General features: G+C 37.2%; 1 protein-coding gene across 1 annotated transcript in view; it reads left to right on the forward strand.

Annotated features, from left to right (window-relative positions):
- LOC107595568 (rab GTPase-activating protein 1-like) overlaps positions 1–20,313 on the forward strand; it is a 117,286-nt gene that overhangs the window by 17,051 nt on the left and 79,922 nt on the right. The window contains exon 2 of the mRNA XM_016286002.1: positions 18,882–19,110. Coding sequence (XP_016141488.1) covers positions 18,936–19,110 — 175 coding nt within the window. The 5' untranslated portion in view covers positions 18,882–18,935. The remainder of the gene's footprint in view (positions 1–18,881; positions 19,111–20,313) is intronic.

A 20,313-nucleotide genomic window follows, 5' to 3' on the forward strand; every position in this document is an offset into this window, starting at 1 on the left:
TTCTAGATTATGAAATGCCTGCTGACAGCGCAGTTTATCTATGCATTTACACAGAACTATACTCAAACTGCGATCGCTCGTGGAGATAATAAATAATTAATTTCCATAGAGTTGTATCTATTTAGATATTTATTAGCGAAATAATGGTTATATAGTAATATGTTAATACAATTTAGGGTGTTTTAACCAAGTGAATCTTGTTAAAAGTTACATGCTGTGGCCGTGCTGGAGCATTTCCTGAGCATCAACCACATCAAACAGGTGAACAGCAATATGAAAGCGAGACTAATGATGAGCATAGACAACAGACAGAGAATTAAATTCAGCACTTTTATTTCCAACATGCGCCCATTCATGCCTGCATATTCTTTAATTCATGCAAAGTTACGTCTTTATTGGGACAGGACTTGACAGATTATCTTGCGTGACTCCGTGAGTTCATCTCTATTTCTTCGAGCCAAGCTGCATAAACTGCATATCAGGCATTTATGTAATACATCTAATTTGTGCATTAATGGCTGTTATGTTAAATAAAGTTTACTAACTACAATAAATCAAGTACCTGGGCACGCCGTTGTTGTTGCCTTGTTTCCCCTCAGACGCACTGCAATGTTGATCCTGCGCGCAATTCTCAAAACATCCACAAGATGGTGGCGTTTATCGGTGAATCCGATATTACAAAACCAATATCCGATTATTGTAAAATGATTAAATATCGGGAAAATATCGGTAAATCAATATATCGGTCGATATCTAATTATAAGGGTATTCTTAAGGCATTATAATGAATGCATAATGCATGCTGAAACTGACTCTTGTCTGCAGATCTTACAACATTTGTCACAGGTCTGTAACTCTGTAACTTCAGTGCATTGTATCAACATCCTCTTTGTGCAGAACTTCTGGGATTGTAACACATTGGAGCACATTGTGTGTTTGTGTAAATCACACACAGGAACTGGTCATTCTTCGACACTTCCTCTAGGGATCTACAGTGGAATCAGTAGAGTTAAATGGCGCAGCTTCTTTTGTTAGTGTTTTCACCTGTACGGCCCCATTATTTCCCTCCCATATCCAAATATAGGTCAGCACTGACCCTCTTCCAAACCCTCTCAGCTTGTCCAGTTTCACGCAGGTACAGATCTCATAATCACAACAATCATTCATTCTTCAGCTTTCTGTTCTGTTACAGTAGAATTAAGTTTACTGCTATTTCATTAGAAATCAAATAGTAGATCAGTTTGCGTAATGATAAGGTCAATCTGAACAGTGTTGTTATACCCGGTCATGTGCATGGTAATGTAAACAGCACCTGGCAGTACAGTGCGGGCAGAACAGTTTACAATCCACAGCAGCACCAACTTTGTTTGTCATTTGACTGTTGCCGTGGAGATAACATGGATTTTTTGCATGTTGTGTACAATTGGCTGCTGTAGAACAGAGCCACACCCATTTCCATCCTATATTATCATTACATAAATGCACCACAGAGCTAGAATGGATAGGCATTTGAATATTAATGCTGGGCAGAACAGTTTACAATCCACAGCAGCACCAACTTTGTTTGTCATTTGACTGTTGCCGTGGAGATAACATGGATTTTTTTGCATGTTGTGTACAATTGGCTGCTGTAGAACAGAGCCACGCCCATTTCCATCCTATATTATCATTACATAAATGCACCACAGAGCTAGAATGGATAGGCATTTGAATATTAATGCACCATGTCATATTTCAGACCTCAATCGAAAAACAAAAAAAAAATGAAAATGAAGCCTATTTTTATAATTTGTGACTTAGTTAACGTGTGTTAGCTGTAAGGTTAACATCTAGTGTACTGCAGATATGCACATTTAAAATGTGTACTTTTTCAGGAAAACAGATCAGAGATATTGATGGTTCATATACTTCAGAGCATGTTGCAAATTTCATGGCTGTGACGTAACTAAAGCTGATTGGCCATTTATGATATACCGCTCCCAATGGTTGGAACAGTCTAAAACTATTCAAATTCAATAATTGAAATAAAGCTGAAATAAAAATACAGTATAATTATTAGATGAAAAACGTAATGTGAAACTTAAAAATGTTGCCTTGATAAACAAATTGAATAAATGAAACAAAATAAAATATGTTTAAGTTAAAATGACCAAACTCTAATAAAAATAAAAGCTAAATACGTTTACATTTACATTTATTCATTTGGGCAAATGCTTCTATTCAAAGTGACTTACAGTTGAGGAATACAACAGGCAATTTTTCATAAGATGGCAATAAACATGAGAAGTGCCCGTTATACAAGGTTTCAGTCTTCGTTCAAAATAGTAAAAGCTAGGACAGGAAAGGATAAAGTATAATAATAGAATAGAAAAAGTGAAGGCACAGAATTATAATTTCTTTTTTTTCTAGGAGGATGCAGTGAGATGTTCACAGAAGAGATGAGTTTTCAGTTGTTTCTTGAAGATTGTGAGGGATCCGGCTGTCCGGATGGAGTTAGGTAGGTCATTCCACCAACAGGGTACGGTGAAAGAAAACGTCCTTGAGAGTGATTTTGTGCCTCTCTGCAATGGTACCACGAGCTGCCACTCGTTTACCGACCGCAGGCTTCTGGAGGGGATGTAGACGCATAGAAGAGAGCGGAGATAGGAGGATGTGGAGCCCGTGGCTGTTCTGTAGGCAAGCACCAATGTCTTGAACTTGATGTGGGCCACAACTGGAAGCCAGTGCTGAGAGATGAAAAGCGGTGTGACGTGCTCTCTTGGGCTCACTGAAAACAAGATGTGCTGCTGCATTCTGAATCATTTGCAGAGGTCTGATTGCACATGTTGGAAGTCCAGCCAGAAGAGCATTGCAATAGTCCAGCCTAGAAATGATAAGGGCCTGGACGAGAAGCTGTGTTGCATGTTTTTTTAGGAATGGTCGGATCTTCCTGATGTTATAGTGTGAACCTGCATGATCACGCTGTTTGTGCAATGTGATCTTTAAAGGTCAGCTGATCATCAAGAATCACCCCAAGATTCCTGGGAAAACACGATGGGATTATCGTTGATGAGCCCTGTTGGATGGTAAGCTGGTGCTGTACTCATGGTGTGGCTGGGAAGATGAGAAGCTCTATCTTTGCTAGGTTGAGCTGCAGGTGATGTTCTTTTATTCATTCTGAGATGTCCATCAGACCGTCTGAGATCCAAGCAGGTGCCATTGGATCATCTGGTTGAAATGAGAGGTAGAGCTATGTCTCATCAGCATAGCAATGGTAGGAAAAACCATGTGCTTGAATGATGGGTCCCAGAGATGTAGTGTATATAGAGAAGAGGAGGGGTCCAAGAACTGAACCCTGAGGAACCCCAGTGACCAGTTGATGTGATTTGGATACCTCTCCTCCCCAAGCCACCTTGAAGGACCTGCCTGTGAGGTAAGACTCAAACCAGTGGAGTGAAGTTCCGGTGATGCCCAGCGATGAGAGGGTGGACATGATTTGATGATTAACCGTGTCGAATGCAGCAGATAGATCCAGCAGAATGAGAACTGAAGATTTAAACTCCGCTTTTGCACTCCGTAGTGCTTCAGTGACTGACAGCAAGGCGGTTTCAGTTGAATTACCACTTTTAAATCCTGATTGATTATTGTCCAGCAGGTTGTTCTTTGAGAGGAAGGAAGACACTTGGTTGAAAACTACACGTTCAAATTTTGCTATGAAAAGGCGGAGAGGCACAGGCCTGTAGATTTCAACAAGTAAGGTGTCTAGTGTAGGTTTTTTAAGCAGTGGGGTTACCCCAGCCTTCTTGAATGCAGTGGGAAAAATGCCTGAGAGAAGAGATGTGTTGATGTATGAGTGAAGGCAGAAGTGCAGGGGAAATGCCTTGTAGGAGATGTGAGAGGATTGGGTCTAGAGGGCAGGTGGTAGGGTGGCTGGAGAGAATAATTTTAGAGACCTCATCTTCTGTAAGAGGAGAGGAGGAGGAGGAGAGAAGATGGTCAGCTGTATGAGTGTTTGCTGAGAGTTCCTGGGTGAGTGGAGCCGAGAACTGAGAGCTGATGTATGTGGTTTTGTTTGTGAAGTAATTGGCAAAATCGTCAGCAGTTAAAGAGGTGGTGGGAGGAGGCGGAGGGAGACAAAGGAGAGTATTGAATGTTTTGAAGAGTTTGATTGTGTCTGATGCTCTGATGATCTTGTTATGGAAGAAGGTAGTCTTGGTAGCATGAACTTTGGTGGATAATGAGGAAAGCAGTGACCTGCTGAGATCAGCTGAATCTTTTGAGTTGCATAATTTTCTCTCCCCTGCTCTGAGTGTAGTCGGATGCTTGTGGAGGACATCAGTTAACCAGGAGTTGGAGGGAGTAGCACGTGCTGGTCTGGAGGAAGTAGGACAGATATTGTCTCGGCAGCTAGTCAGGGTAGAAAATAGCATATCTGTGGCATGATTCACATCTAATGATGAGAAGTGTGTGGGGGTGAGAAGAGAGGATGATACCACAGAGGAAAGTCGAGAAGGAAAAAGAGACCTTAGGTTTCGTCTAAACGAAACTGGCAGAGGGGTTGATGGTGCGTAAGAATGTAGATGTAAATTAAAATAATAATGAAATGAATCCAAGATCTGCAAGGGTTTGACCAAGATGTTATCTGTGATACAATTGCATGTAGGGCTGGGTATCGAGCTCGATACTTTTTAGGCACCGACCGAAAATGTCTTGTCGTTCGGTAACAAATTTAGATACCTAAGGGTTTAATCTCATCAACATCAATGAGCCAGTAAGCGTGCAGCATGCTAGATGTGCCTACATCAAGTGCTGGTGATTGGCTCTGGCGCAGGTTCTGCCCAGAGACGTGGCTCACACGTGAGGCTGTAGTGTGTAAGCGTCCAAACCCCCATAGATGTAAGGCTATGTTTACACTATTGCGTTTTTATTTCATTTAATTTTTTTATTTATTTATGCATTTAGCAGACGCTTTTATCCAAAACTGCATTTCAGAAAAGATTTCCGTCCACACTACACAACCAAAAACGCGTGTTACATGACCATTCATGTACACTGTAGCATCATGCTACATAAGACAATTCATTTGATTTATACTATGCATTTACTCTAAATCTCAACTCACAAAACTTAAACCACCATCGAGTGTTTGTAATAACTTCAGATTGCGATTTAATGAGGGTTTGGTCATATAATGTTGCTGAAATATGCTATTTGTACCCTTTTATATTAAGCTAATCGCTACACATGCTTAGCATTTCTCATGTAAACACCCTGTATTGTGTCGAAAAAGTATCGTTCAGGAATCGGTATCGAAGAAAAGGTATCGGTATCGAAAATTTTTGATTGATACCCAGCCCTAATTGCATGTAAAGATGGGGTCGAGCTGGTTACCCAATTTATGGGTACCTGTGATGTTGAGCCACCAAATGTCAAAAGAGGTTAGGAGAGAGTGGAAGTCAGCAGCATGTGGCTTCTCAAGGTGGATGTTGAAGTCACCAGAGGGCTGCCATCCTCCGGGAATAAGGACAGGACCTAGCTGACCTGGAGGGCGATAAATAACTAAAATGTTGATTTTTACTGGGAGTGTGATTGTAACGGCATGAGATTCAAAGAAAGTATTGTTAAAGTTATAAGAGCATGTGAGGTATTTCCAGCTTTTGGAAGTGAGGAGACCAGTACCCCCTCCCCTCCCAACCTGACGGGGGTGTGGGTGAAAGAGAAGTTGTTGAAAAGAGCAGCAAGGATACCTGTGTCTTCAGGTTTAAGGTCTCAGTCAATCCTAAGGGACTAAGAGCTGACGGAGTAGCAAAGGCTGGATTAAAGTCAGCTTTGTTGACAGCTGACTGACAATCCCAACCTGACGGGGGTGTGGGTGAAAGAGAAGTTGTTGAAAAGAGCAGCAAGGATACCTGTGTCTTCAGGTTTAAGGTCTCAGTCAATCCTAAGGGACTAAGAGCTGACGGAGTAGCAAAGGCTGGATTAAAGTCAGCTTTGTTGACAGCTGACTGACAATTCCAGAGGCCCATAGAAAAAGAAAGGGGTTCAGTAGAGGAGATGTGGATAGGACGCAGGTTAGCATGATTGCTTTAGCACAAATCACCTTCTCCTGTGGAGGAAAATAAATATAATATAAATATAAAATATAAAAAAACATAAAAAGGTCAAATGCATGTAAAATCAAACTTGAAACAGGAAATTAAACTAAATAAAAAAACTGAAAACAAAAATGAAAGCTTAATTCAAATTATTAATAAATACTTGGGGTACACAATTTGGGGAAAAAATGGAATTGTGATCTTTCTGGTTAAAATTGGGATATGCGATTTTTAAAACATATTAACAAAAATAACTATAATAATTAGATAAAAATTAATGATAAGATGATAATACTAATTTTATTTTACAGAAAACTATTGTTTCACAGAAAACTGCAGGGTTGCTTGTTAACATTCAGGCCTATAACTGTACATCATATGATACTGTTATGATAAAAATCTTTGGCAGTAATTTCTTAATTTTTATCAGGAGGTATGTAAAATAAAAAGTCCATGTCTTTGTAACGCTCGGCCTTATTTGGAAGATGTTACAATTAATAAATGGGGTCAGATTACACAGTGTGAAGTAAAATAAGTGTAGTAAAAAGATGAGACAAATGACAAAATTACAAAGAATAAATAGTGTATAACACAATTCACAAGGAACTTAAAACAGCACAATAAAAGTAGAATAACTTAGGCTGTTTAAAGCATGTAGTCCATTTGAATCACACCATAAAATAGTGGTGGGACGATTGATACAGAGGCTCCGATGCTCCGATGCTCCGACGCAGTTTTCAAAGCACTATTGTATCACACACTGTGCCGATGCTTGTATCGAAATGACAGTACCACGTGATTGATGACGTTTGAAGCTTCAAACGTCATGCAGTATAAGGTCGGGACAGCTGGTTTGAAAAAAATCAGCGCATCGCATGACTCTTGTGTTTGTCTTTACATTGACTTGGTTATGTGTGTGTGTGTGTGTGTGTGTGTGTGTGTACACTTATTGGGATTCAGTAGAATAGTTTAGAATAATCTCAACACCAGACAGAAACTGAATGCACGTCACACCTCTATTGCATTTTATCATGTTCTATAGCTGGGGTCTCAGAGACCCCAAACAGCTCACCCAAAATATTTTTGCTACTACTCACATCAGTTATTAATTATAATCACACACTTGTATATTTTATATTATTGATCAAAATGTAAATCCGTTGACCGGACTACGCATGACACGAGTTGGCACAGATTAAAAACTTTTTCAAACCATCCTCTGGGTTAAGGCTAGATGGCAGCTGACGGAGTAGCAAAGGCTGGATTAAAGTCAGCTTTGTTGACAGCTGACTGACAATTCCAGAGGCCCATAGAAAAAGAAAGGGGTTCAGTAGAGGAGATGTGGATAGGACGCAGGTTAGCATGATTGCTTTAGCACAAATCACCTTCTCCTGTGGAGGAAAATAAATATAATATAAATATAAAATATAAAAAAACATAAAAAGGTCAAATGCATGTAAAATCAAACTTGAAACAGGAAATTAAACTAAATAAAAAAACTGAAAACAAAAATGAAAGCTTAATTCAAATTATTAATAAATACTTGGGGTACACAATTTGGGGAAAAAATGGAATTGTGATCTTTCTGGTTAAAATTGGGATATGCGATTTTTAAAACATATTAACAAAAATAACTATAATAATTAGATAAAAATTAATGATAAGATGATAATACTAATTTTATTTTACAGAAAACTATTGTTTCACAGAAAACTGCAGGGTTGCTTGTTAACATTCAGGCCTATAACTGTACATCATATGATACTGTTATGATAAAAATCTTTGGCAGTAATTTCTTAATTTTTATCAGGAGGTATGTAAAATAAAAAGTCCATGTCTTTGTAACGCTCGGCCTTATTTGGAAGATGTTACAATTAATAAATGGGGTCAGATTACACAGTGTGAAGTAAAATAAGTGTAGTAAAAAGATGAGACAAATGACAAAATTACAAAGAATAAATAGTGTATAACACAATTCACAAGGAACTTAAAACAGCACAATAAAAGTAGAATAACTTAGGCTGTTTAAAGCATGTAGTCCATTTGAATCACACCATAAAATAGTGGTGGGACGATTGATACAGAGGCTCCGATGCTCCGATGCTCCGACGCAGTTTTCAAAGCACTATTGTATCACACACTGTGCCGATGCTTGTATCGAAATGACAGTACCACGTGATTGATGACGTTTGAAGCTTCAAACGTCATGCAGTATAAGGTCGGGACAGCTGGTTTGAAAAAAATCAGCGCATCGCATGACTCTTGTGTTTGTCTTTACATTGACTTGGTTATGTGTGTGTGTGTGTGTGTGTGTGTGTGTGTACACTTATTGGGATTCAGTAGAATAGTTTAGAATAATCTCAACACCAGACAGAAACTGAATGCACGTCACACCTCTATTGCATTTTATCATGTTCTATAGCTGGGGTCTCAGAGACCCCAAACAGCTCACCCAAAATATTTTTGCTACTACTCACATCAGTTATTAATTATAATCACACACTTGTATATTTTATATTATTGATCAAAATGTGAATCCGTTGACCGGACTACGCATGACACGAGTTGGCACAGATTAAAAACTTTTTCAAACCATCCTCTGGGTTAAGGCTAGATGGCATACAGCAAAAACTACTGGGCATGCGCACATCAATATAGCGTAATTTTTCTCACACTGTACAACAATAATTAATATTTTTGCATTATTGTAAGGGGTAGGTTTAGGGTTGGGGTAGGTGTAGACGTTAATAAAACACAATCTATTAAGTAGAAAATTCAATTTATTGTTAGCTTCCGGTTTTTGCTGTATCCTTCTAGCCACAACCCATCCTCTGCTCCGCGATGTTTTGTTAGATTTGGTGGAGAAACCAAGTCTGACCACCAGATGTGTTAAAAGTTTCGAGTAATGAGCCATTTTTCGGCACAATTTCACGAAAGCCTCAAATGGTTCAGAAAGCCTCGGTTTTCCATCACTACCATAAAACAGTCCTTAAGAAGAGTGTTGAGAGTTCCGATATAAAAGTGTCCACCGGTGTATATACAATCCAAAGTGAATATAAAAGCGAGATGCTGGAATGGCAAGTCCTTGACCCTGATTGTTTGACATGCTGCTTGCTTTATACTGGTCTACTTCCTTATTCCTGTCATGTGATCAATCAGATCAAGCAGACCCATTTACATTTAAAGACATACACACATTAAAATGAGTAAGAGGATTAAAATGGCTAAGACAACATGTAAAACCATTAAAACTCAAATATATAGAGATAAAACCATCTTAATATATACATTGAGCGGTATAATACATGTGCCTTTGTGTGTGACAGTGTCACATATTTAATATGAAATATTAGCCTTTCATTCATCCACTGTGGGGAAAGAAAAAAGAAAAAAAAAACACGCATGTACACTTCTATACACTGAAGAAAAACGTGGATTATCATATTTTTACTTTACTTTCTTTAGAGAAAAGTATTATTTTTCCTATTTATGGCCAAAATAGGACTGAGTGTGCATTACTGAGTGCTAAACTCATGTAATGTCTGTTTCGTTCATATTGGAGGGCGGAGAGCGCCGTCACGCAGAAACTCCACATATGCATCACAGAAGTAACAGAACACATGACGCTCCAGGAAATCCCTAATATGGACAAAGACATCCTGCAATCGCTGTGACTGAATAAAAAGCAGCTAGAAACGTGTGAACTGATTAAACATGAAGACAATATACCTATGACAATATATGGTTTATCTGTGTTCTTCACGCCATCTCGGGTATTTTCATAACAATAAAGTAAATTTATATTGCAATGCTAAGGTTTAGGGTTGGGGTAGGTGTAGACGTTAATAAAACACAATCTATTAAGTAGAAAATTCAATTTATTGTTAGCTTCCGGTTTTTGCTGTATCCCTTCTAGCCACAACCCATCCTCTGCTCCGCGATGTTTTGTTAGATTTGGTGGAGAAACCAAGTCTGACCACCAGATGTGTTAAAAGCTTCGAGTAATGAGCCATTTTTCGGCACAATTTCACGAAAGCCTCAAATGGTTCAGAAAGCCTCGGTTTTCCATCACTACCATAAAACAGTCCTTAAGAAGAGTGTTGAGAGTTCCGATATAAAAGTGTCCACCGGTGTATATACAATCCAAAGTGAAAATAAAAGCGAGATGCTGGAATGGCAAGTCCTTGACCCTGATTGTTTGACATGCTGCTTGCTTTATACTGGTCTACTTCCTTATTCCTGTCATGTGATCAATCAGATCAAGCAGACCCATTTACATTTAAAGACATACACACATTAAAATGAGTAAGAGGATTAAAATGGCTAAGACAACATGTAAAACCATTAAAACTCAAATATATAGAGATAAAACCATCTTAATATATACATTGAGCGGTATAATACATGTGCCTTTGTGTGTGACAGTGTCACATATTTAATATGAAATATTAGCCTTTCATTCATCCACTGTGGGGAAAGAAAAAAGAAAAAAAAAACACGCATGTACACTTCTATACACTGAAGAAAAACGTGGATTATCATATTTTTACTTTACTTTCTTTAGAGAAAAGTATTATTTTTCCTATTTATGGCCAAAATAGGACTGAGTGTGCATTACTGAGTGCTAAACTCATGTAATGTCTGTTTCGTTCATATTGGAGGGCGGAGAGCGCCCTCACGCAGAAACTCCACATATGCATCACAGAAGTAACAGAACACATGACGCTCCAGGAAATCCCTAATATGGACAAAGACATCCTGCAATCGCTGTGACTGAATAAAAAGCAGCTAGAAACGTGTGAACTGATTAAACATGAAGACAATATACCTATGACAATATATGGTTTATCTGTGTTCTTCACGCCATCTCGGGTATTTTCATAACAATAAAGTAAATTTATATTGCAATGCTAATCGACAAAGCCTTTATTGCAGTATAGAATATATTTTGTGCTTCATTCTGTGATAAGAAGCCACATCAGATCAGAAAATTAAGTTATTTCAAAACACTCGACTGATCATGTTATAATGTTCTCATTAAGTTTGAGAGGATGTTTGGAGTGTGTTGCTTAATCAGATGCACGTTATAAGTGAGATGAGCAGCATTTACTACTGACGCAGACGCATAGCCGCGGGAAGTGGGGGTGCTGAGGGTGCTGCAGCACCCCCTGTTTATTTTCTGTGGGCAACTGTTTAACTGTTGGGAATAAAAAATAAATAAATCGGAGTGTCTATTTACACTAAGTGCAAATAGCCCGCCTTGTTGGCTGAGGCTATTTACACTAACTCCACCCACCAACGTATGATTGGGCTAGTCAACATTACAAAAGACGGTCATCAATCATCAAATTCAGTGGCGTAGATGGTAAAGCGTGTGTCATAGGCTGCTCCTTTTGACGCGATCGACCCGGGTTCGAATCTGCCTTTTGGCGAACTTTTTTTTCTCCCTTTTCAAATTTCAAATCACATCAGAAAAGCATTTCTTTTTAATAAAAATTAAGGAAATAATTAAAAAGTTGAAAATAAAGTATCGGGTAGGTGTAGGGAGGGCTTTTGTCCCAATAAGGTGGCATACATTTAATAATTTGAATTATAATTAAAATGTACACTTAAGTTATTATTGCATACTATTTTATAATGTATTACAATGCTGAGGTGCAGATAATTGACACTATTTGCAACAAGTAATCAGCAGAATATCCTGCTATTTTAACATAGTATAAATATAACCTATAGCTATTTGCAGCTATTTGCAGCTACTTAGTGTAAATAGCATATGATATCATTAAAAAATACTGCTATTTTCACTTAGTGTAAATAGCATCTATCGCTAAGAAAATATGCTATTTGCACAAAGTGTAAATAGCCTCTATCGCCCCCCTCCCCCCCACGCGTACAGCACCCCCAACCTAAAACATCTTCCCGCGCCCCTGCGCTGACGCTGTGCATACATTTATTTAATTAGAAATCGCATCCTTTGTGATTCAATAATCGCATCAAGCCAAATTGCGATTTCGGTTAGATTTCGATTAATTGATCAGCCCTAATAAATACTGTAATAGCATATAAATAATACTAAATGAACACAACACAAGACAGAAAACTGCACTTGCCTCTCTCTCTCTCTCTATATATATATACTGTATGTGTATGTATATATATATATATATATATGACCCTGAACCACAAAACCAGTCATAGGTCACACGGGTATATTTGTAGCAATAGCCAAAAATTTGATCAACTTTTAAGGGAATTTTAGTAGGTATGGCTTCACCATTAATTCAAATAAAGCAGAAAATGCAATATAGTGCGATTATTAAATCTGTAAACTCTTACAAACTCTGTAACTTAATTAAATAAATCTATACACTGCTTGTTTCACTACTTTTTTACCCATGAGCACTGAGCTGCCGGGAAGATGTGTTTACAGCATCTCAGAGCATCTCAGTTCAAAGTAAATGATGCTCCACACAAACTCATCTCTGCATCTGCTCTGAGTTTGGGTCGCTTTTAATGTGCATTTGGGAATGCAACATGTACTAAACATCTTCCCATATTAAATGATTGATGGTTTAACATTTTAAAATGAATGAATTAAGAAAGCCATAAATATTAGTATTGTTACTTTACAATTGCAATGTAAAATGAAATTATTAGTAAATTACTCTATTGAAATTATTATTAAAGGTGCAGTAGGAGATCTTGGAAAATGCTAACTTTAGCCTGATAGCACTGAAAGCGAACGTCCCACCCTCCCTGCAATCGCCGTCCAAAGCCACGCCTCCTGAACGCATATACGCTCACAGACCAGAATACCAGAGACAACGTTACTATAATAGGCTGCATCAGCGGTTCCCAATTCCAGTCCTTCGCACTTCTCTAGTAAGTTTCGTCTGTGTGTGAAGATGCTGCGCAGCGCAAATCAGTGAATGACTGTTCCGAAGTGAAGTAAACAGCAATGAACACTGTGTAGGGATCATATTGATTGGAACACAGTTCATGCACGTAGCTCGCTTCTAACGAGCTGGTTATCTGAATCGCAAGGACTGGAATTGGGAACCGCTGGGCTACATCATGCATCATTCACCGGTGAGAAAACTTTAAAAGAACTACAATACCAGGAAGGAAGATCGGGTTGTTGATGTTTGTCTGCCATTCTCGCTCTGTCTGCACAGCGTGTGTTAATGCGCTGATGACGTATCCTGTCTGTGCGAACCGGGTGCCCAGCGGTATGCTAATGCATAACTTGACAGGCAGGTAGGAAAGCCAATTAAAACGCTCGGTCTGATTGGACGAACATTTCTTGGTCCTACACCTTCCACAGATTATATAAATACAGATAAATACATTTAGACCACTTAATGATTGCTATCGGGATGTGATGAGACTTTCAACCAGCATAACAAATTTTTTTTTCTGAAGACAATCACCTATTGCACCTTTAAATTACTGTAGTGAAATATCACAATAGTAATATTTCTTTTGTTTTTATTTAGCAGTTTTTATTATTATTATTATTATCACAAAATTTTGGTCAAATTGTGCAGCCCTACAAACCTGTCTTTGAAAAAATGCACTTTATAAATTTATAATGGAAGAGAAATTAAAAGTCTGGATGGGGGACATTCTTAAAATAGAGAAATTAAGGCGTAAGAAATTATAGTAAATGTAATGTTTCTACAAACTTAAGGAAATAGAAAATAGTAATTTAAAGACACACACACACACAAAGCGGTTATAACCAATCCTTAAAACTAGTATGATTTAAAAAAAAAATATATATATATATCCTCCTGAGAACTAGAAATAAAAAGCTTTGTGAATTTAGTATTTTTTCATGTAACTACATTGTTTAGAGCATAAGGAAAAAATGGTAAAATAACATTTTTGAAAAATTATATTTTATTCATAAGTTATGATATGTCCTCTGTAGAGGACACCAGGACTCAGTTTTTCTAAAAATAAAATGACAAGAGTAGACATGAAAAGGCAAAAACAATGGGAATTTTTTTTTAATCGCCAATCAATTTTTAGGTTTCAGGATTTTTTTATAACTAACTTTGTTTAAGGATGGTTCTCAACTATGTTATAAAATATATAACAAAATGATTTGATATACCATTTTGCTTTATGCAATATGTGTGTAAAAATTCCATAAACTGGTTTTCCCATTAAGCACAATGTTATCTATACACTGTATCTAATTTGCATATTAAAGTGCTGTTGGGACAGCATGTTGAAAAAATAAGTGTAATAATGGGAGTAGTCATTGGCCAGATTTTCATAATAATATCTAATATTTCATAAGAATATTGATACATAATTTGTTTTCCTATTCAATTCTTTTGTCTCCCAAAATGTATAATAAACATGCTTTTAGTCCTGGTGTCCTCTACAGTGGACATGTATGAAATTATGTCCTGTTTCATAACAGAAGGTCATATTTTGATTTGAAACCCCATAACATGGTGAGATGGTGATTTATGACAAACAATTTGAAAATGAATCAGATTTAAATTATAATTACAAAATATTATCATATTTCCATAAGGATGTACAATTGTATCACTAAATTAATGTCAGCCATTTTTAAAAACCAAGGAGAGGGAGTGGTCATGGTGAAACAGCCAATAATTTTGCATCTCTGGAAAGCCCTGAATGTGGTCTGTACAGGACATCCAGACTTAAAACTGTGACATGTGAGGTCTCAGAGAAATTCACTCAAATATAATGTCCACTACAGAGGCAAAAACTCCATAGCTGGGTCTCAGGAGGATATATATATATATATATATCATAGGGGACAGTAACATTCCCCTGATTGAAAAATCACCCCATTAAGTTAATTAGCAAGTACAGTTTGCACCACCTAACTAGTTTGTTAAAAGGTGCTAAGAAGATATTAAATGAGGACAGGCAGACTGCACACTTTATCTTTTCCCCCATGATGCTCGTCTTCATTTGTCACATTCTGTAGTAACGGAATAGTTAAACCAAAATGAACATTTCACCATTTACCCACTCATATTTCTACTAAGAAAAAAGAAACTACCAAGTCTACCAAGAATTTACCAAGAAATAAAGTCACTAAAAATGAATGAAAATGTATGAAAAAGGGCAGCGTGAACATTCTTCAAAATATCTTTTTTGTGTTCTTCCGTAGAAAGAATGGGTTTGTAATGACAGGAGGGTGAGTAAATAATAACTGGGTAATAATTAGGCCTATACACTTGCTATTGCCACTAGAGGGCGTCATCACATTATGTAGCACAATTCATGATCTACTGTGGCAGTTAAAAATGAAGATGTTTCTGCTGGTTGTCAATCTTTCATAGTTCATCAGTCATGATGTAGAGAATGCTCTCTCTCAGTTAACCCATTCATTACCATTCTCTCACCTCTGTGGGCGTCTCTTAAACACTCTGTTTGTTACACAGGTGATTTCTGAGGAAGGGGTCAGCTTTAAGGTCAGTCTTTATCTATCTATTCCTCTATCTCTTCTTCTGTGGCTTTGTGGTCATACTGTGTCTCTGTGCCTTGTGTGCGATTGCCTGATCAGTTTGATTGGCAGCTTCACCAGCCTGTACAGCAGCTGAGTGTGGGATGTAAGCGGGACTATGACAATGTGATTGTGCAATGCTTAGTAGAATGTTTATAGGCTACTGTTTTGTGTCTGGTGCTTCCACTGTTTCCCTCATTCCAGGCATCTTAGTCCAGTCGCCTTTTGGGCCCAACAGTGTACAGTAGTTGTATGCTAAAGCTCTTTGTCACACTTTTATAATTATTTTTAAAGAAAACAGAATGCATTTAACAGAAATGCATATTTTGAGGTCTTTCGTGGAGGTCATCTGCCAAATCGTCTGCTCCCACTGAACTTCCTGGCATCGGTGTGTGCAGTTCCTATGTGTTGAGAGATCATCTTTCTCTTCAGTCACTGTCTTCATCATGGTTGTAATGAACACAGATCACACTTTCTGTCTGTTCAGCCAATCAAATAACCAGAATAACAGGAATCTGAACTAACTTAGAAATTTAGATCTGCTGAATTATAAACTTCCTGATGTGGAATCAAATCAAAACTGAAACATGCACTGATCATATTGAATGCTCTGGTAAGATTAGGATTTAAATAAGGGACAGCCATCTGTGTGTGTCGTTTGCTTGCTTTTGTCACTTTCATTTTCCTTCTCGTCCTATCCGACATGCTCAATCTGGTAAAAAGTCACAGGTGAGGTGTGACTAGTGTCAGTGGTGTGGAACACACCACAAAACTGAGCTTACAGACACTCAACAATGGGCAGACTTTGGACAATGCTGACCATCAGCATGGTGTGTCAAGTAGTTCATGGCCATGTAATTCACCTTCAAAAATGCATCATCAGGTGTCTTTACACAACTGAGTTAAAGGTGGGGTAAGTGATTTCTGGTAGCCGATGTTGACATTTGAAATCACCAAAACAAACATGCCTCTACCCCAAAAGGGCCTCCCCCCTATTTTGATAGCTCCGCCCCACACATACATACGCAACCCAGGCAACGATTAGTTCTGTGAAACAAAGCAAAACCAATGTTACACCGTGTCTACACCGGACGCGAGTGGCGCGGCGCAACAAAATACTATGGAACTCATTATAATCAGTGATGCTGTCTACACCATAGATATATATACATATCTATGGTCTACACTGAATGCGGCGCGGCACGACACGACAAATCCCCACAGAAAACTGCTGCTTTGTTGTGTCCACACTGAAAAAACGAACTTGTAAGATTTACTTAAAATAATTATCGTAACAAATTGCACGAACACATTTTAAGTAAAATTTACTGCTCTAATATCAAGTACAACTTACTCGCTATTATTAAGTAAGATCTACTTACTACTAAACTTAACATTCATGAAGAAATTAAATCTAATTGCACCCTAATTAAGTAAATATTACTTAATTATATTTAATTTAAAAGTTGTGTTTATTTAAAGTAATTAAGTAAAGTTTATTTATTATTTTATAGACCGGAACCTTGCATTTATCAAAATATTAAGTAAATCCTACCATTTACTGAAGTAAATATGTCATTTTATTATATATGTTTTGTTTGAGATGTCCCATTTACTTATAATAATATATTTTACTCCCTATGATTATGTAAACATTGCTAATTTCTTTTTGATTAATATAACCACATAAACTGTATTCATTTTGTCTATACCAGGGGTTCTCAACTCTGGCCCTCGAGGTCCACTTTCCTGCAGAGTTTAGCTCTAACCCTAATCAAACACACCTAAACAAGCTCATCAAGGTCTTCAAGATTACTAGAAAGTTACAGGTTGCTAAACTCTGCAGGGACATAGACCTCGAGCGCCAGAGTTGAGAACCTCTGGTCTATACCTTTATCACAAATCACACAACTATAATACAATTAAACTCTTTATTTTTCCAACATTAATAAAAGTGAATCTGTCACATTCACATGACCTACTAAAGTCTGGACACAAGTTTTTAAAGGTGCAGTAAAGCCTCATAAAAAAAGTGCCAATAATCAACAAAATATGTATACCTCCACTGGTGATATTTGGGCTATTGAAAATAGAAAAAAATAAAGTATGACTGAATGCTACTTCAAGTGTCTGCTGTTCTGTAATACAATTCAATCTCCATTACCAACATGCACTGCATTTGCTGCACCATACACAGTTTCGACCCCCGGAGGTATAAAATATAGAAAAAAAATACTTAAACAGAACAAGATGAGGTATTAACCTGACAGAGCTAGGTAGTATTGATATAACCAAAACTGCATCTAACATGAAAACTATCAGTCTGTCTTCCTCCCTCGTCGTCAGAGTTGGGTCACCCTGTAAATAAACCGACACAATTTGTGATATTAAAACAATGATCTAAAACATTTAACCACAATTATATATTATGCAGTGAAGAATAGGTAAAAATAACAATAATGTTATATCATGCAAATCTATGCATAGATTTATACTTGCCTGAATATGAGAATTAGACCAATCACACCTTCTGTATGATTTTTTTAACTTTCATAAATTTTACAGGGCTTTCTAAACATGCAGCTCTCTTGTGCGAGATGCGAGTGCAGCGATGATAGATGTCCCTCTAGAAAATGCGCAAAATATGCATTCTGTGTGAATGGCTTGGTTTCAGTTTTGACGTAAACTAGATCTTCTCCGCATTGATGTTCTCTTTTTCTGCAATGTTTTGAATGAACAGTGCAGCAGCGCCACATCTAATGGGTGCAACTGGATGGGCTAACAAAAACATTAAAATGCAACCGCATCTCGTGCTCCACTAATAAGACTGCTTTAACACACCTAAAATTCGAATGCAACATTTTTGCATTCGAATGCAGATTTTTATAAATTCCATGAATAGTCAAAATTCACATTTTATAGACACCATATTTAATTTTGTGCAAATAAAAATAAAGCTGTGAGGGATAGACGTTCAGGCTGCTCAGTGGGTTGCAGTGATTTTTAACTTTGTTGTCCATCGTTCAGATGACGCAACATTGAAAATATTAATTTATTAAAAAACTCCTGAAAAATGTGTTGTGAAAATGGCTACAACCGTCAGACAACACAACATATTGAACATATTCAATGTCTGTCCCTCACTGTTTTGTTTAATTTGTGAAATTTATAATATGCCGTTTTCCCTGCCTTAACTCTATGGTCCGGTACTGTCCAGTCCTTGTTTGTCATCTTGGGTCTAAATATGCTAGTGTCTCAGATGAGTCATTGAATGAACGCACTAATGTGTGTGTGTGTGTGTTCAGATCGTGGGGAACGGCAGTGAGCAGCAGTTACAGCAGGAGCTGGAAGATGTTCTAATGGACCCTTCAGTAACTGAATTGGTGGGTGGACCGGACCATCTGGGAGGGGCCAAGCATGGCTATCCCACTACAGCTGTGCCACCACGGTCCGGCCCAATACCCCCTAAACTTGAGATGGTGCTGCCCATTCAAGGAGCTCAGGAGAGTGAACTCAACGAGAGATCTTACAGGGGTAAAAAAATACAAATAAATCACCGTTTCTTATATATATTCCTATATACACTGTATAGGGGTACACACGGGTAAAAGAAAAAATCACTGTTTATTTTATATATATATATATATATGTGTATATATATATATATATATATATATATATATATATATATATATATATATATATAGTATATTAGTATATATATCAAAATATCGGAAATGTGTTTAAAAATCATATCACCGTTATTGAAAAAAATTACATCGCGATACATATTGATATTGAATTATTGTCCAGCCCTAACATATACATGTACATATATATAAATACATTCAATATATTTATATATATATTATTTCATTTCCATTTAGTATGCTGAAGTACTGAAATAACTCAAAATATATAAAAGTAAAACTTAATAAAAAGCCTATATAGACATAATAAAAAACGAATGAAATGACAACATTACTACAACTGTAACTAAAACTAAAATAGAGAACTAATACAAATCAAAGTACATTAGTTCATCAGTAATCCTAAAAAAATAACACTGAGCCAAACACACATGCTAAAATAACAACAACTTACTGACACATAGTAAGAAACAGATTATAAAAAACTGAAACAGAAGTGGAAAGAGGAGAGTTAAAAAGCGATACTTATGTCCTTTGCCGGTGTCCTGCCCGGTGGAGTCGATGGTCTTTACACTCTTCGGTCTTCACACAACCGCAGCCGCAACCGCTTCCGCGGTAAACTAAGTTTCTTTTTAATTCGTTTAACAAAACTCTAATTGAATTCAGCTTGAACACACTTTCCTGTTTATCCCAACAAATAACCAAGCAAAGCGCACGACACTGACAAGGTACGCGATAGAGTACCAGACCAAACACCATTTCAGCATGTCACGTCAAATTTTATTATTAATATTTTATCTATTTACATTATTTTATTATTGTTTTCTGGACCTTTTTGTGTTCAGACAATTAAGAAAAAAATTTAATTGAGGTTAAAACTTTGTCTTGGGTTTGCATTAAGAGAAAAGTGTGTAGAAATAGTATAATACATATGCAGACAGTGCCATCTGCTGGTCATTTGTTATCAAGACTCATACCTACCTGTTAAATTCTAGTCATGAAAATTCATACAGAGGCACTATTTATTTTGGTGTAGAATTGTTTCAAGCATTTAAGTAGAAGCATTCAGATCAAAAGTCCCACCCCC

This window comes from Sinocyclocheilus grahami, unplaced genomic scaffold (genome assembly GCF_001515645.1).
Source record: "Sinocyclocheilus grahami isolate Dianchi unplaced genomic scaffold, SAMN03320097.WGS_v1.1 scaffold204.1, whole genome shotgun sequence".
NCBI classification, from domain to species: Eukaryota; Metazoa; Chordata; class Actinopteri; order Cypriniformes; family Cyprinidae; genus Sinocyclocheilus; species Sinocyclocheilus grahami.